Here is a 19,477-nt window from a genome sequence, read left to right on the forward strand (position 1 = left end):
CTATCGATAGTACTATTGTGAATCGAAATCGAAAACAATATTAAGTATACTAACAGGCAAATGCACAATTAGTAAATATAATTAAGCTGAACTTTTAAATAGATGCCCAACGATTTATTTCAAAATTAAAAAAAAGTACTTAATTTGTTAGCTTACTCGGTTTGCTTACTTTTATGTTCTTATATCAACGTGATAACATTCTTAACCTATCTGTTTAGAAACAATTTATTTTATTGCTTGCTAACAAATTTGCCATTTTGGGTAAGAATAAGAGGCATTAAAAGGCAGCCAACCAGTCGGAAAAAATGGCACAAAATACAAATACAAAACTGAAAAGTCATTAAAAATCACTTGAAAGTGCTTAGACTGCAATTTCGCTTCACATTTGCGCCTCATTATGCTGCACAGGGAAAAGGAACACGAATTATGGCCAACGCATAATGGCCATTAAAACTTTTTTTGTCTGCCCAAGCAATCTACAAAATTGGAAAAGAAAAGAATGGAAACAAGCTGCAAAAAACGGAACGCAAAAAAAAAGAAAAGAAAGTAAGCCACACACACACACACACACAAAGATATGAAGAATACGGTTGCAAGGTAAAGGAGCGGCACATTAGACCAGAACTTTTACAATAATACATTTGGAAAAGATACTGATGGTCAGCGCGTCCTTGGCCAGAATACCAAATAAAAGAAGAGATGTGCGCGGCAAGCACACAATATGGAATAGCTACATAAAACAAAAAAAACAAAAAAGAAGGGCAAATTGAAGGCAAAAAAACAACAAAAAAAAAAGCCAGCTCAGATAGAAAATTCAGCAGAGCGCAGCTCCGCAACTGCGCGGCTGTCAATACAAAAACGAACAATTAGATGGGCGGCAACTGAACAGGGTGTGTGTCGAGGTGCGTACAGGGTGTACGGGGTGAGCAGCGCTCACCAACTGCCTGCCAATGACAATGAGCCAGCGGGCAGCACAGAACAAACATCAGGTGGCAGGGGGGGGAGAGGCAGCAGGCAGCAGGCAACAGGCGATTCGTCCTTCTGAATTATTGAGCGTGCAACTTGTTGAAAATCCAAGGATGTAACGGAGCCACACACACACTCACTCGTAAATATATGAATGTAACTTTAATTGACTCATTTCAACAGAAAGTTAAAAAATGTACCAAGTTATTTCCCAAAGGGAATTTCTGCATAGCGTGTGAAACGCGCTGCGCAGAAATGTGAAGTGAAAGCGCTAAAAAACAATTAAAAACTTTGCCAAGCTTGTGAAGAATGCGTCAAGAAATGTGGATGAGTTTATGGCATTTTAATTGCAGTGTGGGAGGCGGCAGCAGCCGTGACTAGATTGGAAATGGCGCAGCGAGAGAGTTTCACAATTTATTTATTCAAGCACATTAAGGCGTAGCATACTTTTTAGGGCGCGACTTGTAGAAATTAACAGTGAAATTATTTAAAGCTCTTGAGGACGTTGTGATTGTGCGCCTTTAAGTACAAAGTTTTATGGTATATTTAAATTCCAATATTTTGATTTATGTCTAACGTTTATTATCGATATATGCAAATTATATTTCTGTCTCTCTGGCAACGCCATGTGACTACATTCACAATAGCTCAACAGCGAGCTGGCAGCGCTTGGCGATAATTTATACAGTTAATTTTTAACCGCCAATTGCATTGCTAATTATTTCTTCTTTTTCATTTTTGCAATCCAGACAATGTTTCAATAGAGATGGCCATACTTTCACGACGTGCTCCGTCGTCTGCAGCAACGCCGTCAACAGCAACAACAGCAACTGCAACAACAACAACAACAAGAACAACAAGAACAACAGCAGCTAGTCATGCCCGCGGCTCAGCCCAGCCACAACAACTGCAACGCATCGCCCGTGCATCCAACAACAATAACAACCATAAGAACCCTCAACTGGCCGCCTTTGTTGATCCCGACGCAAATGGTGTACACGAACCGTTCTCAGCATCACCGGCACCGCCGGCGTACTCCAATCACAACAGCAACACTGCCGCCATTAGCTCCTCCTCCACAGCAACACCTCATAAGCCCACTCCGGCCACGGCCAAGCCCTATTTGCCACTACTGCCGCCCGGCGAGCGCAATCTGACCGATGCGGAAAATGCCGCCGAACGGGCGCGCATACGTGAGGAATTCTTTGCCACCTACGACGTGATGACGGGTGTGCGCATTGCGGCCACGCTTGGCGGTTTCTTTGGTCTGATGGTGTTCCTCATCGTCTGGAAAAGCCGCAGCAGTAGCAATGAGACGCTCAAGGTGCTAAAAGATCCCAAAATGGCAGCGGTGGCCGCTGTTTGCATGCAGGAGGAGGAGGAGCGCGAACTACAGGAGGCAATCGTTGCCACGGGCATGTCCATCTACCCGGACGAGTATGATGCCCTGGTATATAGACGCCAGCGCATGCTCTCCCTGGGCAATGTAAGCGCGCCCCCGCTGCTCAATCGCGGCTATCGCTGCGCATCCGTGGGTAAGTCAGACGCCCCTTCGCCTGATCTGTAATGCTCCAATCTCTTGCTCTTGCAGGTGGCGTTGGTGTGCCCGGTCCGGTGGGCTATAGCTATCTGCTGGAGCCATCGCGTCGCTTCTCCTACTCGGCTATGTCACCCGGCGGCGGTGCTTCTGGTTCGCACGGACGTCGCAAGAGCGGTTCGGAATCTTCGCGCATCTTTAGCAATTATCCAATGGGCGGCAGCTTTGGCACTGACGACTACTTTATGGAAACCGAGGACGAACTGGAGCACGAGGAGTATATGCAGTGTGACGCACAGAACGACGAACAGGAGCAGCTGCACAAACGCACAGATTCCACGCGCAGCAAACAGGGATTTCTATCCGTGCCGATGGCGGTGAGTGGGCGAGCTTGAAGGCGAACCAAATAGCATCCCATATTGTACTGCTTAGTTGGGCCTGCCCTGGTTAGCCGAAAGGTTATCAAGATCCCTTTAATCAACAGAACAATTCAGAAATTAGGGAAAGGGATCTTTTAAGAACGTAATTGAAAAAGTTTTCTATAGGCAACTTTTTGTTTCCAAATTTAATTTGAACTTGACAAAGTCCCATTAGAAATGATTCTTCTGACTTCCACCTATTCTTCCAAGAGAGCTTTAGGATATAGTAGTCCGATATTGGGGGTTCGGGTTTGGTTAAGCTATATTGATGGCGATTGAATACGAAGATTAAGCCCGCTCGCACATTCTGCTTCTTTCGCCACAGGGTCAGGATTCGCGTCGCAGCAGCGCGATGACTTGTTGCAGCACGGATAGCTCCTACCTGGAGCGTCGCACCTCGGCCTATACGCTGGGCATGAGCAATCTGCCGCCGACGCTGCAGCGCAAATTGTCGACGGCGTCGCGCACATCGAGCATAGAGAACTGGGACTACTATTATCCGGACATACAGGTGATACAGCCGACGCCCAAGGCCTCGCCATGTCCATCGGAGCGCAGCATACATGAGCCAGCGCCAGCGAAAGGCACTCCACTTGGTCTAAGCGCGCCCAGCATCAAGCGCAAGCACAGCATTGTCTCGTATGATCCGGAGAGCGCACAGGCCGGACGCAAGCAACAGATTCACTCGATCAGCGCGGACACGGTGGACGTGTATCCCTATAATCAGAGCACGCTGTCGGAAATCGTGGACTTGGGTCTGCCGCTGGCCAAGCCGCTGCAATCAGCGCCGCCCGCCAGTCAGCACCAGCCGCAGGCCTTTCATTTCTGCGACTCGCCCTCGGAGGAGCTGCGTCTGGGCGTGCGTCGCAAGCTGACATTGGTCGAGCTGCAGCGCAATGTGGAGAGCAACAACAACAGCTATCCGTATACGCCAAATGCGGCTGCGCCGGGCAATGCCACCTCCAGCAGCATCAGTGTGGACAGCACGCCAATCAGTCTGGATCGGCTGAATGGCGGCAGCGCCAGCCTGGACACCATTTCGGCCAAAATGCTGCACAATGCGCTGGTGAATGAGGGCAAGCGTGCGCCGCTTGCCTCGTTAAGTTCCTTTAAGATCTCCTCGCTGGAATGCCCAGATTCGGAGCTGCGCTCACTCGACGAGGACTCGGTGTTTGGGCTGGAGGAGAGCGCCGCCGATACGGACGACGATATGCAGCAGCTGAGCAGCGACAGTGAGGAGCACAATCTAGCGCTGGCTGCGGCGCAGGCGGCGCAGGCGACGCAACCGCTGCCACAGCCACAGGCAGTCGTGTTGCCCATCAAGCGACTCAGTCTGAGCGCTGTGCCCATGATGGGTGCACGTCCCAGACGTCCGCTGCTGCAGCGTCATCGCACCATTAGCGCTTCCTCCAGTGATCGGGCCGCCATGGCGCCGCCATTGGAAACGCATTTCGGCGCTGTCATCTACAGTCCGCCGCAGCGTCGCGCACAGCTGCTGCAGCAGCACAGCGATCCGCAGACGACAACGACAACAACAACGACAACCACCACAACCACTGAGGAGGACACATGCTCCACGCTGAACACTGAGCTGGGCATGATGGATGCGGTGGCTGCTGCTGCATCCGGTTCGAGTCCCTCAGGCTGTGGTGGCGATACGCAATACAGCAGCCTCAATACGGTCATCAGCGTGGGTCACTCCACCAGTCCAAGTCCACAGATGGACAATCATTATGTGTGTTCCAGTGGCCCGGCCACAAATCTACCGCTTGCCGCTAGCCATGGCCCAGCAGTAACAGTTCCACAGCAACTAGCACAACTGCCATCCAACAGTAGACTGGGCCACGATCCGTGCGCCTCCTCCATATCGGACTCAGTGATAGCCACCAGCAGGCCGCAAAGCATATGCATGCCCTCAACGCTAAAGGAGCTCATCCTGCGCGGCGGCGGCGGCAGCGGCGCCGGGGCTAGCAAAAGTGCTCACAATCTCAACCAGCACAGTAGCGAGATAACAGCGACGCCGGCTGTTATGCTGGAGCTGCCGCTCATTCGGCTGCCAACCGACGAAGATGATGAGGAGGAGGAGGAGGAGTTGGGGGTGCATGGGGCCGATGGGCTTAGTGTGGAGGAGGAGCGTGATCCCAGTCTGCCCGGCACCACCAGAAAGTGGTCGAAAGAGACGCTATTCTAGCCCGGCTGGTGGCCGTTCCATACAAGAGCTTAACAACTGACTTTTAGGGTAGTCACCCGGAGCTAGCAGGGTTGCCTAGCCAAGCGGACAACATAATGCGTTTTGTTTGGGCTAGAGCCCTGCATCGGTTAAATCACTTGCATAAAACTGGGATACTCAATCGATTTAGTCGATAAGCGACGGACTCGAGCTTTCAATTATCGAGGTGAGCAATGTTTGAATAAATTATTCACTTAAACCGACGACATCCATTCAAACGAGGTTCGAACTGCTCGAGTCAGCAACATGTTCGATACGGTTCAAGCTTATTTTTTCGATTGAATCGAAATTTCGTTTGAGTACTCGCCCAACCGAAATAATTGTTCGAGTATCCGAAACGCGATGCAGGGCTCTAGTTTGGGTATTACGCATAGAAATAAAAATGAAAAAAAGCAAATTCGTTTAGAAAAACCGAAAAAGTAAATCAGAAGAACAACAACGTATTCGTACTTAGAGACTGTTGTCTATTATTGTTAATAGAACTCTAAAATTTAAGTAGTGATACTCGGATTTATTTTTCACACTATCTATTAAATACATACCATACAAATATATGTATATTTATATACATATTGTGCGCAACAGAGCAAATGTTTATACATATACATTATATATATATATCGAGATATATATATTTCTATATAGTACTCGTAGTTTGCCAGCAGCCAGCAGCAGATATCAGTCTCCCTCACTTTATTTCTAAAATGAAAAACAAAACAAAAGAAAAGAAAAACATTCTTCTACTAGTGTCTTAAAAAGCAGCCAACAAAGAAATCTAAATAATGAAATACTTGAAGTATTGTAAATTAGAATTTTATATAGATTGTGCACAGAGCAAGAACTTTGCAACATATGAAAACTTTAACTGATGTACACTGACAGAAACAAGCCTAAACAAACCTACATAGATGAGAACTTAAAGACGATAAGCATTAGTCGAACTAAATAGCTGTTGCTTGCTTTCTACATTTCTAGAATCTTTCTCTTCCTTAGCACCTACTTCGCATTTCCCAACTCTTCCGAGACAAATTAAATGGTAATTCGAAAGCAAATTGTTGAATCATGCAAATAAAATCTAGTTGTCAAAAAGGAAATATAAGCAAAAAAGTAAATATAGCGTTACGTAAGCAAATGTTTAAATAGTATGAACAATTTCCTAACTCATCCCACCTACGCATCTCTATTTTTCTATGAAAATGCATTTGCTCCACAAGTGAGAAAAACTTATAGCAAATATAGAAAATTAAATTTAAAAATTACAACAAAAAAATTGTATTTTTCAATAAAAAAAAAAGAAACCACAAAATTGAAATCAAAATACAGACCTAATTAAAATGAGAATATGTATGTAATAATAATATTAAAACTAGAGCTGCATTTTGTTGTTTGCGGGGAGGGTAATTCAACGAAAAATCTATTAGAGACTTTCTCACCTGCCTGAGCCTAATTTGTACCTATCCTAATTGCATAAGATGTAAATCAAGCCCTATTTCAAATATTTTTGAATGCTAATAAGTATTTTATACGATGACAAAATCAACTCAAGAGGCGCGCCTAGGAAATGGTATATCAAAAATGAAAAATCAACAACCATATACTTGCATATAAATATTTAATTGTTGGTTATATATATGCTGAAGTATGGAAAAACAAAAACCAATGAAAAATTTAAAACGATTGTAGCGTTAAAATTTGTTTCAAATAAGCAAGTAAACATATATATTAACTAATAATGTAGCTAAATATATATACATACATATATATATTTAAAAAGAAACGCAAGCAAAAATAATAAACAAATCTAAATTGTTTAAGTAATAAAAAAAAAAAAGGAAAATAAATGTAGCAGAACCAATTGTTAAACCTAAGCTTATTACAGAATAAGACCCAAAAATAAAAACCGAGCTGTTGTATTAAACGAACAATAATAAGTGAAAGGAGAAAAACCAAAATGTATTGGAAATGGTTCAGCGCATTCATAAGAAACTCTAGAAATACTTTTGACAATGTTTTATTTATTGTTTAACTCGAGACTCCTTTTGTTGTGCCGTTTGCTTTTATACTTTTGTACTAATACAATTTCTAATAAGTATTTTACACAATCCAACTTCTGATTTCCATCATCATGTATGTACCTTTAGCTAAATTTAAATCACAATTGGTAAAAACTGACATAAAGCATGAGAAAAGCAATCGAAAAATTATACTATTAAATACAGTTATGAAGCCAACGAGCTATTAAAAACAACTTAGTTAAATGTTATACATATATAAAAGAAAAAAAACCCAATTTGATGTAAATGTTAGCGATATTATTGAGAAATGTGACAACAACAAAATAATAAACCAAAAGAAAAATATACACAAAAGTTGCCAAAGTCCAAAGACATTTCATTTTGGGCTACAATCAAGCTTTTTCGCAAACATTTATAAAGCCTAAACTAATGTACTAAACAAATTAGTGCTTAGTATCTATATTTGGTTGAGTAATCCTTGGGCGAAACCACCAAACCACGTCCTTTACGTGCGCCACGATATACCGTCTCCACAATGTCAATCATTTCCTGTTTATCCTCCAGCGGCCAGTTGATCTTGTTGTTATTACCGGTGCCCAAATCAATCATAATATGTTTGTTGCGGAAAAAGAACATGACCGTGCAGGGATCGTACAATTCGTACATTTTATTGAAATCGGGCACCTCCGTTATGTCCACCAAATAGATGACAGCAAAGTTTTTGACCTTCTCGGCAATGCTGTACATTACCTCGTCCATTTTCATGCACGCCGGATCCCAATCGTGTCCAAAGCGTATGACCTGAATAGTTGGAAGGTGTTAATAGGCATATTTGAGACGCCGCTGGTCTGTGGCGAACGTGGCCAGTTACTTACAACGACTCGGTCCTCCTCTGATAATATGGCCTGGTCCACTTGCCAGCCATTGTGTAAATGCGGTAACATATACGACATCTTGGCGAATTGTTTTTATTCTTATTCGTTTGCGAAAATAACTAAACGTAAACAAATCCCAAGCGACACACTGTCTGAATAAATGTGACCGCATGCATTGCAAATATGTTATCGAAAATGTTATCGATATGTTAATACGGTTTTTTTTATTTGGCGCTGCCAACTTGGCTTCGCGCCAAAAGTTGTGCATTCCAAACCAAAGAAAACGGGTCTTTTTATAAAAATACGTGTTTTATTAGCCGTAACTAGTTTGTAGTGTCCTTATCAGTTCAAATACTTTTGCTTAAAACTATCTATATGCTCCAGCACCTTAACCGTCATATCGTTAATGTACTCGTCCCGACTCTGCTCCGTATAGTCGGGCAAACTGCGCCGCGACACATAGTGATTTGGCAAGTTGACCTTGTGGCGTGCAATGGACTTGATGATTAGCCACAGAATATAGAAGCTGAACCAGATGGTGAAGTACAAAGGTATGTACCAGAGCTTGCGACCAATGTAGAAGTAACTGTACTTTTTGACACGTGGTTCTGGCGGGGGTGGGGGCGGCGGTGGAGGCTCAGTTGGTGGCGGTGGTGGTGGCGGCGGCGGTGGAGGCGGTGGTGGTGGCTCCACATGGTGATGATGATGATGGTGATCATCGTATAAAAGTTCTGGATAAGAGACATCCGGATAGGATGGAATAACGTCCGGATAATGATCGGGATAAGGATCGTGATGATGATCATGGAAGTGCGGCGGTGGATGCGGATGCTCTGGATAGTCGTGACTATGATCGTGATCATAAATGTGATCGTGACTGTGATCATGATCATGATCTGCTGGCTTTGGTGCCGCCGAATCCGGATGCGCCTCCAGCCAGCCAGGCGGCGGAGTTGCATACTCCATACTAGGATCGTACTTGTTGTCGTCACTTGGCTGAGCACCATCAGTTTGCAGGGCTGGCAGAGGCGAATCGTCGCCGCCCGCATTACCACCATTGTCCGTGTCGCCGCCATCTCCGCCAGCATCTGGAGCGTCTGCATCTGCACCTGGACCACCAGCATCCATACCGGCCGGGTTCTTGGCAGGCGGTTGATTATCCTGCGCACTGGCAGGCAGCACGCCAATCGTGTCATCGTTGCCCGGATCGTCGTCGGGCTGTGCCGCGGGCACCGCACTCGTGCTAGCAGCGGCCTCCTTATCACCATTGCCTGGACTAGGATACGAATAGCCTGAGGAGCCCATCACAGGTCCAGGATATACGTAGCCCGCATTGCTTAAATCGCTGCCCGAAGCTGGTGGCAAATAACTGGATATCGTATCCGAGGGCTGCGCCGCCTTTAGATCCTGCGCCGGCGATGGGTATTTCGTGTTGAGCGGCGGAAAGGAGTACGTGTCCTTGGTGGACACATACGAGGGCACCACATTCGAGCCAAGTGCCAATTTGCCGCCATGACTGTGGTCGTGCGAATCGTGCTGATGCTGCTCCTTGAATATATTCGAGGCAACAGCCTGTCCAGGCGCAAAACGATCGGCAATTTGACCTGGAAGTATGTGAAGATTTAAGATGTGGACATCTTGAAGCACCTCCCCGGCCGCATACTAACCACGCTTGTAGCCACCATTTGGCACCTGGTAGCGACTGCCCTTTGGGTAGATGCGCGTCTGTGAGGGACGCGGCTTGGAATTGAATTGTTGTGGCCGCTTGGACTTCATCAGCGGCGTTATGAGCTGACCAAATGGATATGTGGTGCGATAGTCCACGGCACGGCCAGTGGAGGCCGCCTCCACCAGGCCCATTGGTGGCGCCTCGCTGGACGTTTCCTGCAGCTCCTGATTCGTTAGGCTCAACGGCGTAACAAAGACGGCGGACGGCGTCTCCGAGGCAGCAGCCGGCTCCGGCTGGTGATTATATGGTATCGGCAGCGGCAATGCAGTTGTCGTTGTTGTCGTCGTCGTCGTTGAGACCACATTTTCGCTCGAGTTAAAGCTGCGGAAAATGACGTGGGTTATGCAATGCGCACGCTTTGAATCCAATTAACTCACGTTTTGGGAAATATCAAATCCGTGTTCAGCGCCTTGAATATGCGCGGTCCCTGATCCGTGCCACTGACCAGCACCTGGGAGTAGGCCTCAATCTGCGCTGGCAACAGGATGGAGCCCAGCAGCAGGCCAATGACCAAAAGCAGCGCACACTTGGCGCCGGCTCCTGGCATTATGCGATATTATCTCTTTCTATTTTCTTGACACTTTTTGTATTCTTTCTTTATTTTCTATATTCTTAATGGATACACTATAAATCCGTACGATCTACGCACTCGTCATTGTCCGCACGAGCTCCGTAACTCCGTGTGCAACGCGTCGCGCGAAATTCTCGAATCCACTGAAAAAGACTTCGACGGATTGGTTTTATTTGTCGGCTCGTGCATAGGTATTTGATTTCGTTTTTTCATGACCCACTTAAGGTGCTACTAGAAGTGATCTATATACATCTATATACTCTAGTATATGGTTAATATGAGATGCTTCATGCACTTTCATTTCGCTGTCGTCGTCGTCGTCGTCGTAGTCGGGTGTTAATTGATTCTTACTCCACATATGGGGATCGCATCTGCCGTTATGTTCTTTAGCGGCGTGTCCAAAATATCTCTGGGCAACTCTTCACACACTCCGTCAAAGCTTGACTCGGGCGTGTGTCTGCAATTTTGCAACCAATTAGAAAGCAACATATTTATTAACAGCAAGAATGCCCACAACACTAACGAAGTAGTTAGTATGCAAGCCAAGTTGACCTTATAAAAACCTTTATATATCTTTTTACACCTATTATAAAATTTCATTATAAACCCCTTTATATACCTTAATACACCTTTTATAAAATTTCATTATTAACCCTTTATATATATTCCTTTATATACCTTTTTATACTTATTGTAACATTTCATTATTAACCTTATATATAAATTTATATTCCTTTTTACACCTATTATATTTCATTATTAACCCTATATATATTCCTTTATATACCTTTTTATACTTATTTTAATATTTCATTATTAACACTATATATTTAAATTTATATTCCTTTTTACGTTTATTATAAAATTTCTAGAATTTGAACACATTTCCTAAAACATTTCAAGGTTTTTCTTTATAGAAATATTTTTAACTCTGCGTTTCCTTCTTTTTCCACTTTCATCAACTTAAATTTCTTCGAACCTTTAAACTTACTTTTTCGATCATTAAATATTCTCTAAATTCGAACTTAGATATTTTTATAACCTAACCTGTTTAACTTTGTTTTCATTTATTTAGATAATTTGATGCTGGCTCTGGCGAGCTTTCCATAATATAAATAATTGTTTGGCTGACTTGAGGTACGGGGTTTTTATTGGAGACAAAAAAAGAAACACAATTTTGCTTAAATTTTCATCGATCGGCAATCGTCTCCAGGTAATTTATTATGAATAGTTCTTTATATAACCTTATTACAGTATAAATAGATGACTCTCAAACCATATCTCTAATTTTCATTATTATAATATTTGGATAATAGGTTTGTCTAGACTCTAAAAATAGACTATTAAAATAAGATCACTAAAAACCAGCAAAAAAATGAATTGCAAGACACTTTAAGGCCTTCGGCTACATCAATGCACGTGTGGATTTGAGCCCGCAGCCTGCTCGCTTAACATTTTTAAGTATAAAGTCAATACAAAAGAGAATACTGTGCCTCACAAAATACTTGGCTTATGTAGAACATCAATTATTCAAGCCCTTGGCCGCAAATGAATGAAGTCGAGGGCTGCTTAACTCGAAAAAAGAAGCTGCTAATTGATATCAAACACCAAGATATTGCCCCAAGGCAGGTCCAGCGATTAATACATGTAATACAAGCCAAATTAAAAAGATTTCTTGACTACAAAAGAAGCCCGTGGGCAACTTGTCAACCACATCGCTGCGTAGATGCCATGGATGTGGGTCAAAAGATAGCCCAAGCAATTGCGTGCCGGCGTCGATTAACACCCAGTCAGGCGTGCCATAGATTATTGACGCAGCTCATTTACAGATTCCATGAAAAAATATGGATTAAAGTACATAGCAGCATAGATAGAAGAACGGAGGGAGAATAAGTTTTACAAATACATATTTTTTGTTTCGATAACTTTTACTTATTTACACGCAGTTGTCTTTATTTGGATTATTTACCAGAAATATGTATATTTTATATAATAATTGCAAGTCTTTTAAATGTTAGTACACAAAGTTTTGTCATTGTAACAAGCAACAGTAAAATCGAACGTATTAAAAGCTAACAAGAAATGCGGATGTCACAAATAATCAAAAATGTTGCATAAATTAAATAGTTGATTAAACAAACTATTCACAGGCACACAAAATAATTAAATTATAATCAATATGTACTAAAGCAACATAATAATAATTACAAGAAAGCGTTCGGTTTATGATATATGTATATATATATATACAGAGCCTTGGCACATCTAATGCCAAGCTACCAAGTCTTTCGTTTTGGTAACATCTAAAATGGTGAATTCATGCCCAGCTTGGTGCCAAAATCAAGTCGCGCCCGACGCTGATAACGCGCATTCACTCTGCAAAGCACAAAAGATTGATTAAATATTTCAACTAAGTATTTGGTAGCTGCACTCACTTGTTCTCCTGCAGCTTGGCCAGCTCGCTGATGATGAGACTCAGCAAGCTGCTGCCGATTAGCACAAGAATGGGCAGCCAGAGCTGTGGCAATAGCTGCTCCAGCGACTCATCCAACAACATTTGCAGGCCACAGACGAAGCCGTGCACCAGCAACAGCACCAGGCAGGTGGAGGCCCAAATGTGATTCCGCAAAGGATTACGCTGCCAGAGCGCATGATCACGATGCACAAACGACAAGGACACGAGCACTGTAAAAGCAGAGATAGAGAGAGAAACTTGAATACCTTCTGACATGGCTGGAACAACTGTTTATTATAATTACCAAAATGCAGCAGAACAGCAAATACAGCACAACTGCGCGCTATATAAAGACACTGATAAAATTCGGCCTCGTTCTCGGCAGCCTCTATGTCCTCCAGCTCATCGGAGCTATCGTCCAGCATGCGACTGGACAACGTTTGCGTCATGCACATCCAGTAGCCAACAAGCTGTGAGAATCACATATTAATATAAAATACATTTTAAGGAAACGGAGGCTACTCACCACGGCGACAACGGGCACCAGGAATTTGCAGCCGTAGCACCACATGACAAATGCGAAAGCACGTGAATCGTATTCGGTTTGCTTTTTGCTCGTCGCACGATTCATGATCTTTGGATCGAGATCGATGTGCGCCAGCGAGATGGCAATCAATGGCACAGGAACGCACATCAAATAGATGCCCAGCAGCGGGGTTAGCAGCGGCGGCAGCGAGAGGCACGCGCAGAGTACATTCAATATGGATATGGAGCCGGCACAGCAGGCCCAGAACTGTATGCAATTCCAGAGGCCCAGCGAGAAGCGGCGTGACAGCTCAATTATGGCCACCAGCGAAAGCGGGTCGTCGCGACAAATGGCTATGGAGCACGGCAGCGAGTTGAGCAGCCGGCTCAAATAGATGGGCGAGACGGTGTGCGCGGGTGATTGCATGGAGCGTGCGCCAGACTCCAGCAGCTGCTCGCACGGTCCGTCCATGTTTGAAGATTTGCCCTGACGCTGGCGCTGCCAGTGCAGCTTATTGTGCTGTATATTGGACTCCGTGTAGGCATCGACATCCTGACACACCTGCGGATAGAGCGGTTCGACAGCAATGCTGCAGTCGGCCTGCAGAAAGATGTTGGCATTATCATTGCTCGCCGAGCTGCCCAGGCAGACGACAATCTCGCCATATGACTGCATAATGTCCAGCATCTGACGTGTCGCCTCCGCGGAGCAGTCTGTGAATAGCGACACCTGCAACGGCACATTGTCCACCTGCTCCAGATGCGGTCGTATATTCTCAATGCCGCGCGGCAACTTGGCCCGATTCGACATATCAAAATTAATTGGCGCACTCTGATCTGTGCTCTCTGTGAGCGTGCTCAGCGAACGGCAATTCTCGTCCATGGCCGAGTCCAGTGAATGCCGTTGCTTATGCCGCTCCCCGTTCGGTTCTCCTTCGTCTGTTGCATCCACCTGCTCGCCACCTGCATCCACCTCATCGGCCGCATCTGAATGCTCGTTGGGGGCATTGTTGCACTCATCGGGATTGGATATGGCACCGGGCGCTGAGCAGCTCAGCGTTTTCGAGGACTCTAAATTGTTGGGCGGCTCGAGTAAGTAGCTCAATTTGGGCCCGTCGATTGGATCACCTACAAGATCGGTAGTCTGTTTAACAATGGGCGTGGCCGTTGCATCAACTGCATCGGATGTCTGTATGTACATGACCTGTTCACTGGATGGATGATGAATGGCAACGGTATCTGTGATGGCAGTGCTGGTGGTGGCTATGCTGGGTTTGTTGGTGCTTGTATGGTTCTCATGCATTTTACCCGCATTCTTCAGCGACTTGCTGTTGCCCAGTCCATGTTCCGTCTCCTTGGCTTTGCTGGTTGTCAGCTTCTGGGGCTCCGGTTCCGGTTCGCTGAGCAGCGAAATGTGACAATTCCAGCCGGACTCGAGGCCCATCTTCTCGGAGAAGACGCGCGAACGCAGCTCGTTCTCCTTGCTAAAGTGCACAAATCGTATGCAGGCGCGCTCCAGGCGCTCCACCAAGTGGACAATGTCATTCTGGGCCTGATACTGCATGGTCACCATGCCAATGAACACCTGATGGCACTGCATCTCAAAGCAGCCCTCGACATCGTTGCAATCCTCATCCTTGCTCTCCGAAAAGAGCAGCGAATCGGTGCTAATACTGTGGCTCAACTTCACATGGTGTCCGCCCTCGAAATCGCAGTGCGACTTGTCCACATGCTGCATTCGCAGCTTCGACTCTGGCGGCAGCTCCAGATATGCAATCTGTCCATTGCTGTGCAGCGGTCCGCTCAGCGCTCCATGAATGCCATGGCGCAGCGGCCGATAGGCGAACGCTGTGCAGTAGGAGGTCAGTGCGCTGCGCTGATAAAAGTCCAATGCACGCTTGCGATCCTGCGGCGACAACGGACGCAAATCCTTGCCGTCCCAGAAATCGTCGCAGCAGTCCAGTATAATGTCCGCGGTGCCCTGTGTAAATAGCGACAGATAGCCGCCGGGATTCTCACGCATCACCACCGACAAGGAGTGCGGAAATGGAACCTTCACCTTGGTCGACAGCTGCAGCTGGCGCGCAAAGCGTATGTCCCGACGCACCACATCCGGTTGCTGTAAAATAAATGAAAGCAGATGAAGAGCAGTTTCAAATAAAGGTAAGTTATTTAAAATATTTTTTTAAAGACTTTTTTAAAATAATTTTATTCACATGTTTTTAATGGTAACTAAATGTTCATGTTAACATATTTTGCTATTACATGAAATTGCTAACAGTTTAAATGTTAAGCTGCTGTTAAGCGCTTTTATTAACACACTCTGCTCTGTGGCAGGCTTTTATTTACATTTGAATGGTTAATAGCTGCAGTGAGGTTTATTTTATAAAATTCTTTAACGTACTCTAGCTAGCTCAGGCAATATAGGATTGAATAGTAAGAAATATGGTGCCTATTTCCTACTATCAAGAAGTCTATTGCATATAACATATAAAATTGTTACAACAAAAATTAAAAAGAAAACCTTACAATTTGATGAGCTCAGCTCTGAATCTGTTGTTAAATCTTATCTAGAAAGTGTGTCAAGTGCGCTTACCAGGTGCCTATAGCTGGCCAGTTGACCCTCCAGGGCAAAGCGATCCGTTGCATGATCGGTGAAGCCAATTTGTTTGGCTAGCTCGCACAGACAGCGTCTGGTTTAACAAATTGTACACAATATATATAGAGAGAGAACCGATTAGAACTGGTTACAGCTGCTGGACATGTGAAGGTGGATGGATGAATGGGTGGGTGCGTGCGTGTGCTAGCATGCAGACAGTCAGTCAAGCGTAATACATAAAAAGGGGGAGGGGGGCGGGGCGGGGCATATGGGGTTGGGTAGATGTCTAGATGGGGGCCAACTATATTTAAGCATTCTTGGCAACATAATAATTCTTGTTGTTACTTAAAATAGCATGCCAATTAAGTGTAGATGCGGCGCATGGGGTGGACGAAAGTGCGTTTCATGAACAAACTATGAGTACAGTGTACACTGAACAACACAACACAACACAACAACAAAAACAACAGCAACAAAAACAAGTTAAATAAATTCATGAAATGTGTACAAAACTGATGTTATAAAAAATATTTGTAGTCAATTTAATTAGTGAAATCAAAAAGGGGAGCTTGTAATTTGTTAAATTTCGCTGATTTTTAGGTGGGAGAAGGATATTTATGTACACAGCTAAATGATTTGCTCGAAAATTAGATAGCCAATTAGGTTTAGTAATTAAATAACTAAAATTTTGCTGAGAAATGATTTGCATTTTTGTAGTTTTTAGGCTTGAGGCTGTTTTTTGGGGGCTGTTTTTACGAGGAATCAAAAAATACATTTATTTAAGAGTTGTATAACTTTACCAATTGCATGTTTGTTTATATAGTATATATATTATATATATATATATTTATATATAAACGTATATATGGGGGTTTATCAATCCAATTGAAGTGTCGAGTGTTTTGCAATCAAAACAAAAATCAAAAAAGAAAAATAGTTGCCCAAACAACAAAAACAAACGAATTTCGTTGTGAGCAGCACAATTCCCGCATATACACAACGAGAACGCGTATATATGCTTGGATAAAAATATAAGACTATATAGGATATATAATCGATTATTGTTTTAAAAAAAAAAATTAAATATATATAAAGAGTATGTTGGTTTCGGTTAAAGCAACAAGGCTAACAACTTTGATGGCAATGAACTACGTACCCATGCAATAGGCTTTTCATACTGGACTCAAACATCGCATACCGATTTGTCACAGGCACCAAATCTTTGTCGAGCATCGCCACGGCGCTGACGTGACCACAAAACTGTGCATAATGCTCATGTGTAAGCGGCGAGCAGGTGTTCAATAAAATGGCCAGACCTGGTTCGGGTGTATCAATGCAACATAAACATAAACTTTTATGCAATTCAAATTGTTCAATACCCACCCAAAGGCTTCAGGGATTTGATGTGCGCCTTCCACTCGTGATCATCAAATTCCAGGCGAAATGGACAGTGCTGATCGTGTGTGAGATCGAGCACTTCTGCGACAATGCCGCGCTCCTTGTTCTCCGCATCGTTCACATTGTCGCTTTCCGTTGACACGGATAGCTGGCTGCCATCATCTGGCGGCTCCTCGTCGGTGTTGTGCAAAAAGAAGACCTTTTCGGCGGTGGGATTCGGCCAGGATAATATGCCCTTTTTATCCACACAGCACAGCGCTGATATGGAGCCCAGCACCTGCACCAGATTCGCTGAACGTGGCAGCAGCTCGCTATCACCCTGCCACAGTTGCGTCCAGATGCGCAGCACATTGGAGCGCAGCAATGAGATACTGTCATAATCATAGCCGGGCGAATCTATGTCCAAATCCTCGAAAGATTTGCTTGTGGTCTTTTCCAGTATGGCCTGTGGCGTCTTCAGGAAGCACTGCAGTCGCGCAATGCCCCACAAATTCATGGAGATCCACAACAGTGGAAAAACAAGCGGCAACAAAGGAATGACCGCAGCTGCGGGCGAACCAATCAGTACGTGACGCCAATTATGCTTCTCATCCGTGGCCAGGCCATAGCCATGCAGGCGCAGCAGGCCCGCAAAAAGCGTTATAATCAAAGCGCTAATAAAGCCCCATTGTTGGATGTACTTGGTAACCAGCTGTGGGCAGCAGAAAATAGTATTATTAATTATTATAGTAAGTTGTATGAGAGACTCACCAGATAGCGTTGTTGATTGTAAATGGTGGGCGGCCGCTTCAGTGAGTTCCTCAGGCATAAACGCAAGTTATCCAGATAGGGTGTGCGTTCCAGACAACACACCAGATCCGGCAGCGGAGCACGTGCCATTGGCTTGACAGGCGGGTCACCAAGCTGTGCTGCGGAGGCGCCATAGATTTCGCTGGCATTAAAAAAGCGCTTAGACTGCAGCTCATGGCAGGGACCAGGAGATATATGACCCGGCCGCAGCACAATGCAATCGCCACGCACCAGCAGCGCCCACGGCAGATTGACAATATGTCCGTCGCGATAGGTCCACTGCAGTGAGACGCACGGCGACATGGGATTGCTCAAATGCGGATAATTCGTTGCATGCCAGTTCTCGCTGAGATGCTGTTCGGCCAGTCGCAGTTCGCCCAAGGCATGTCGTGTCTTCCGGAATATCTCCGTGCGTCGCAGATTGCTCTCTCTGATGACCACGTACAGGTCCACCAGGAGAATGACCAGCAAACAAATTGCGGGCCAATACATGCCGGTGATCAAGAGAACGCCGCTGGTCAGCAACGTCGTTCCAATGGACAGCCAGCCCAGAGGACTGTCGTATCGCTTCGTGAAAGCAGCACGCAATTTACAATGGCAGCTAATAAAAGGAGAAGGAATGAGGTATTGTTATTACACTCTTAAAGGTCATTGATTGTGGCCGTGTTTACCTCTCTGCGGCGCTGGCCCGCTCATGTTCCAGCAGCACGCTCTCAATGTCCTCGTGCAGCCGTGCAAGTGCCACCTTTGTGCTCAGGCCGCGCTGTACATTCGGCTTTGACGCGGACCTCGATGACGACGGCGAAGGCTCCGCAACACCAGCAGGAGCGGCAGTTTCTTTGTCATTGGTACATTTTGCATCTGTTGCTGCCTCTGCTGTGTTCTGGCTTCGCATTTTACCGGAAATTGAAAATTACTCTCGGTAGGCACACGCCTGTCTAACACATAGCTTAACAATATTATTATGCACTGCCGCTGCTAGAAGGCGTGTGTTTATATGTTGCTGTTCGTTTTGGTTGTGCGAAATACATATGTGCGTTGCCAAGTGCGTGTTGCGCTGCTGCCAGTATTTTGCATACAGTTGGCAACGCTATCAACTGATAAGGGCGCAGCAAAATATTTAAATTAGAGATGAACCGATACCTTTGGAATATTGCTTACACTTATTTCTGTAAAGTTTTCACATTATTATTATAAACTGCCCTCCTAAATATGGTAAATACCACTAATTGAGACAATCCAATTCCATACACTTGCCAGTTTCGAAGACGGGCACTCGTTCAGTTGAAAAACTGTCTGTGTTTTGGTTTCGATACTTTGTGCTTGTCATCGGTGATGTATCATCGATAAGCCAACTATCGTGGCATAT

At 44.9% G+C, this 19,477-nt stretch overlaps 4 protein-coding genes across 7 annotated transcripts in view; 1 reads left to right on the forward strand and 3 right to left on the reverse strand.

Moving 5' to 3' along the window:
* The window catches only part of LOC135429947 (uncharacterized), a 59,217-nt gene extending 52,933 nt beyond the window's left edge, over window positions 1–6,284 (forward strand). The window contains exons 3-6 of one of the 2 annotated variants that reach the window (XR_010436492.1): window positions 1,716–2,501; window positions 2,558–2,880; window positions 3,248–5,318; window positions 6,146–6,284. Coding sequence is in view for 1 of the 2 variants with exons in the window: in XM_064684448.1 (XP_064540518.1) it covers window positions 1,733–2,501; window positions 2,558–2,880; window positions 3,248–5,113 (2,958 nt within the window). In the remaining variant the exon portion in view is untranslated. Of the gene's footprint in view, window positions 1–1,715; window positions 2,502–2,557; window positions 2,881–3,247 lie in introns of both variants that reach the window. The other variant, XM_064684448.1, reaches the window with a different exon arrangement.
* Window positions 6,285–7,442: 1,158 nt separating this feature from the next.
* Dim1 (thioredoxin-like protein Dim1) lies at window positions 7,443–8,209 on the reverse strand. The gene is made up of 2 exons (XM_064684452.1): window positions 8,043–8,209; window positions 7,443–7,968 (listed from the first exon to the last, which is right to left on the reverse strand). Exons 1-2 carry the CDS (start codon window positions 8,118–8,120, stop codon window positions 7,618–7,620), a joined length of 429 nt encoding a protein of 142 aa, XP_064540522.1. The 5' UTR covers window positions 8,121–8,209; the 3' UTR covers window positions 7,443–7,617.
* A 123-nt stretch (window positions 8,210–8,332) lies between these two features.
* Window positions 8,333–10,318, reverse strand: LOC135429927 (uncharacterized). Its single transcript, XM_064684418.1, has 3 exons — window positions 10,149–10,318; window positions 9,713–10,092; window positions 8,333–9,646 (listed from the first exon to the last, which is right to left on the reverse strand). Exons 1-3 carry the CDS (start codon window positions 10,316–10,318, stop codon window positions 8,385–8,387), a joined length of 1,812 nt encoding a protein of 603 aa, XP_064540488.1. The 3' UTR covers window positions 8,333–8,384.
* A 2,013-nt stretch (window positions 10,319–12,331) lies between these two features.
* l(2)k05819 (transmembrane protein 94-like protein l(2)k05819) lies at window positions 12,332–19,209 on the reverse strand. 3 transcript variants are annotated; one of them, XM_064684455.1, is made up of 10 exons: window positions 18,780–19,209; window positions 18,070–18,709; window positions 17,305–18,010; window positions 17,078–17,237; window positions 15,919–16,015; window positions 14,631–15,441; window positions 13,324–14,450; window positions 13,102–13,267; window positions 12,778–13,027; window positions 12,332–12,718 (listed from the first exon to the last, which is right to left on the reverse strand). In XM_064684455.1, exons 1-10 carry the CDS (start codon window positions 19,001–19,003, stop codon window positions 12,646–12,648), a joined length of 4,254 nt encoding a protein of 1,417 aa, XP_064540525.1. In that variant the 5' UTR covers window positions 19,004–19,209; the 3' UTR covers window positions 12,332–12,645. The 3 variants fall into 3 exon arrangements, with proteins under 3 accessions (XP_064540525.1, XP_064540524.1, XP_064540523.1); XM_064684454.1 differs by having other exon boundaries at window positions 12,333–12,718; window positions 13,324–15,441; window positions 17,120–17,237; window positions 18,780–19,207; XM_064684453.1 differs by having other exon boundaries at window positions 12,334–12,718; window positions 13,324–15,441; window positions 18,780–19,207.
* Window positions 19,210–19,477: the final 268 nt, after the last annotated feature.

The sequence above is a fragment of the Drosophila montana genome, unplaced genomic scaffold (genome assembly GCF_035044405.1).
Source record: "Drosophila montana isolate Dmon_TW-CO22-7 unplaced genomic scaffold, ASM3504440v1 contig_2747_1, whole genome shotgun sequence".
Taxonomy (NCBI): Eukaryota; Metazoa; Arthropoda; class Insecta; order Diptera; family Drosophilidae; genus Drosophila; species Drosophila montana.

Coding starts and splice junctions, on each gene's coding strand:
- Dim1 (XM_064684452.1), bottom strand. CDS start 8,120: ATGTCGTATATGTTACCGCATTTACACAATGGCTGGCAAGTGGACCAG. Junction 7,969..8,042: donor CAGAGGAGGACCGAGTCGTT/GTAAGTAACTGG, acceptor CCAACTATTCAG/GTCATACGCTTTGGACACGA.
- LOC135429927 (XM_064684418.1), bottom strand. CDS start 10,318: ATGCCAGGAGCCGGCGCCAAGTGTGCGCTGCTTTTGGTCATTGGCCTG. Junction 10,093..10,148: donor GATTTGATATTTCCCAAAAC/GTGAGTTAATTG, acceptor CATTTTCCGCAG/CTTTAACTCGAGCGAAAATG. Junction 9,647..9,712: donor GCCAAATGGTGGCTACAAGC/GTGGTTAGTATG, acceptor ACATACTTCCAG/GTCAAATTGCCGATCGTTTT.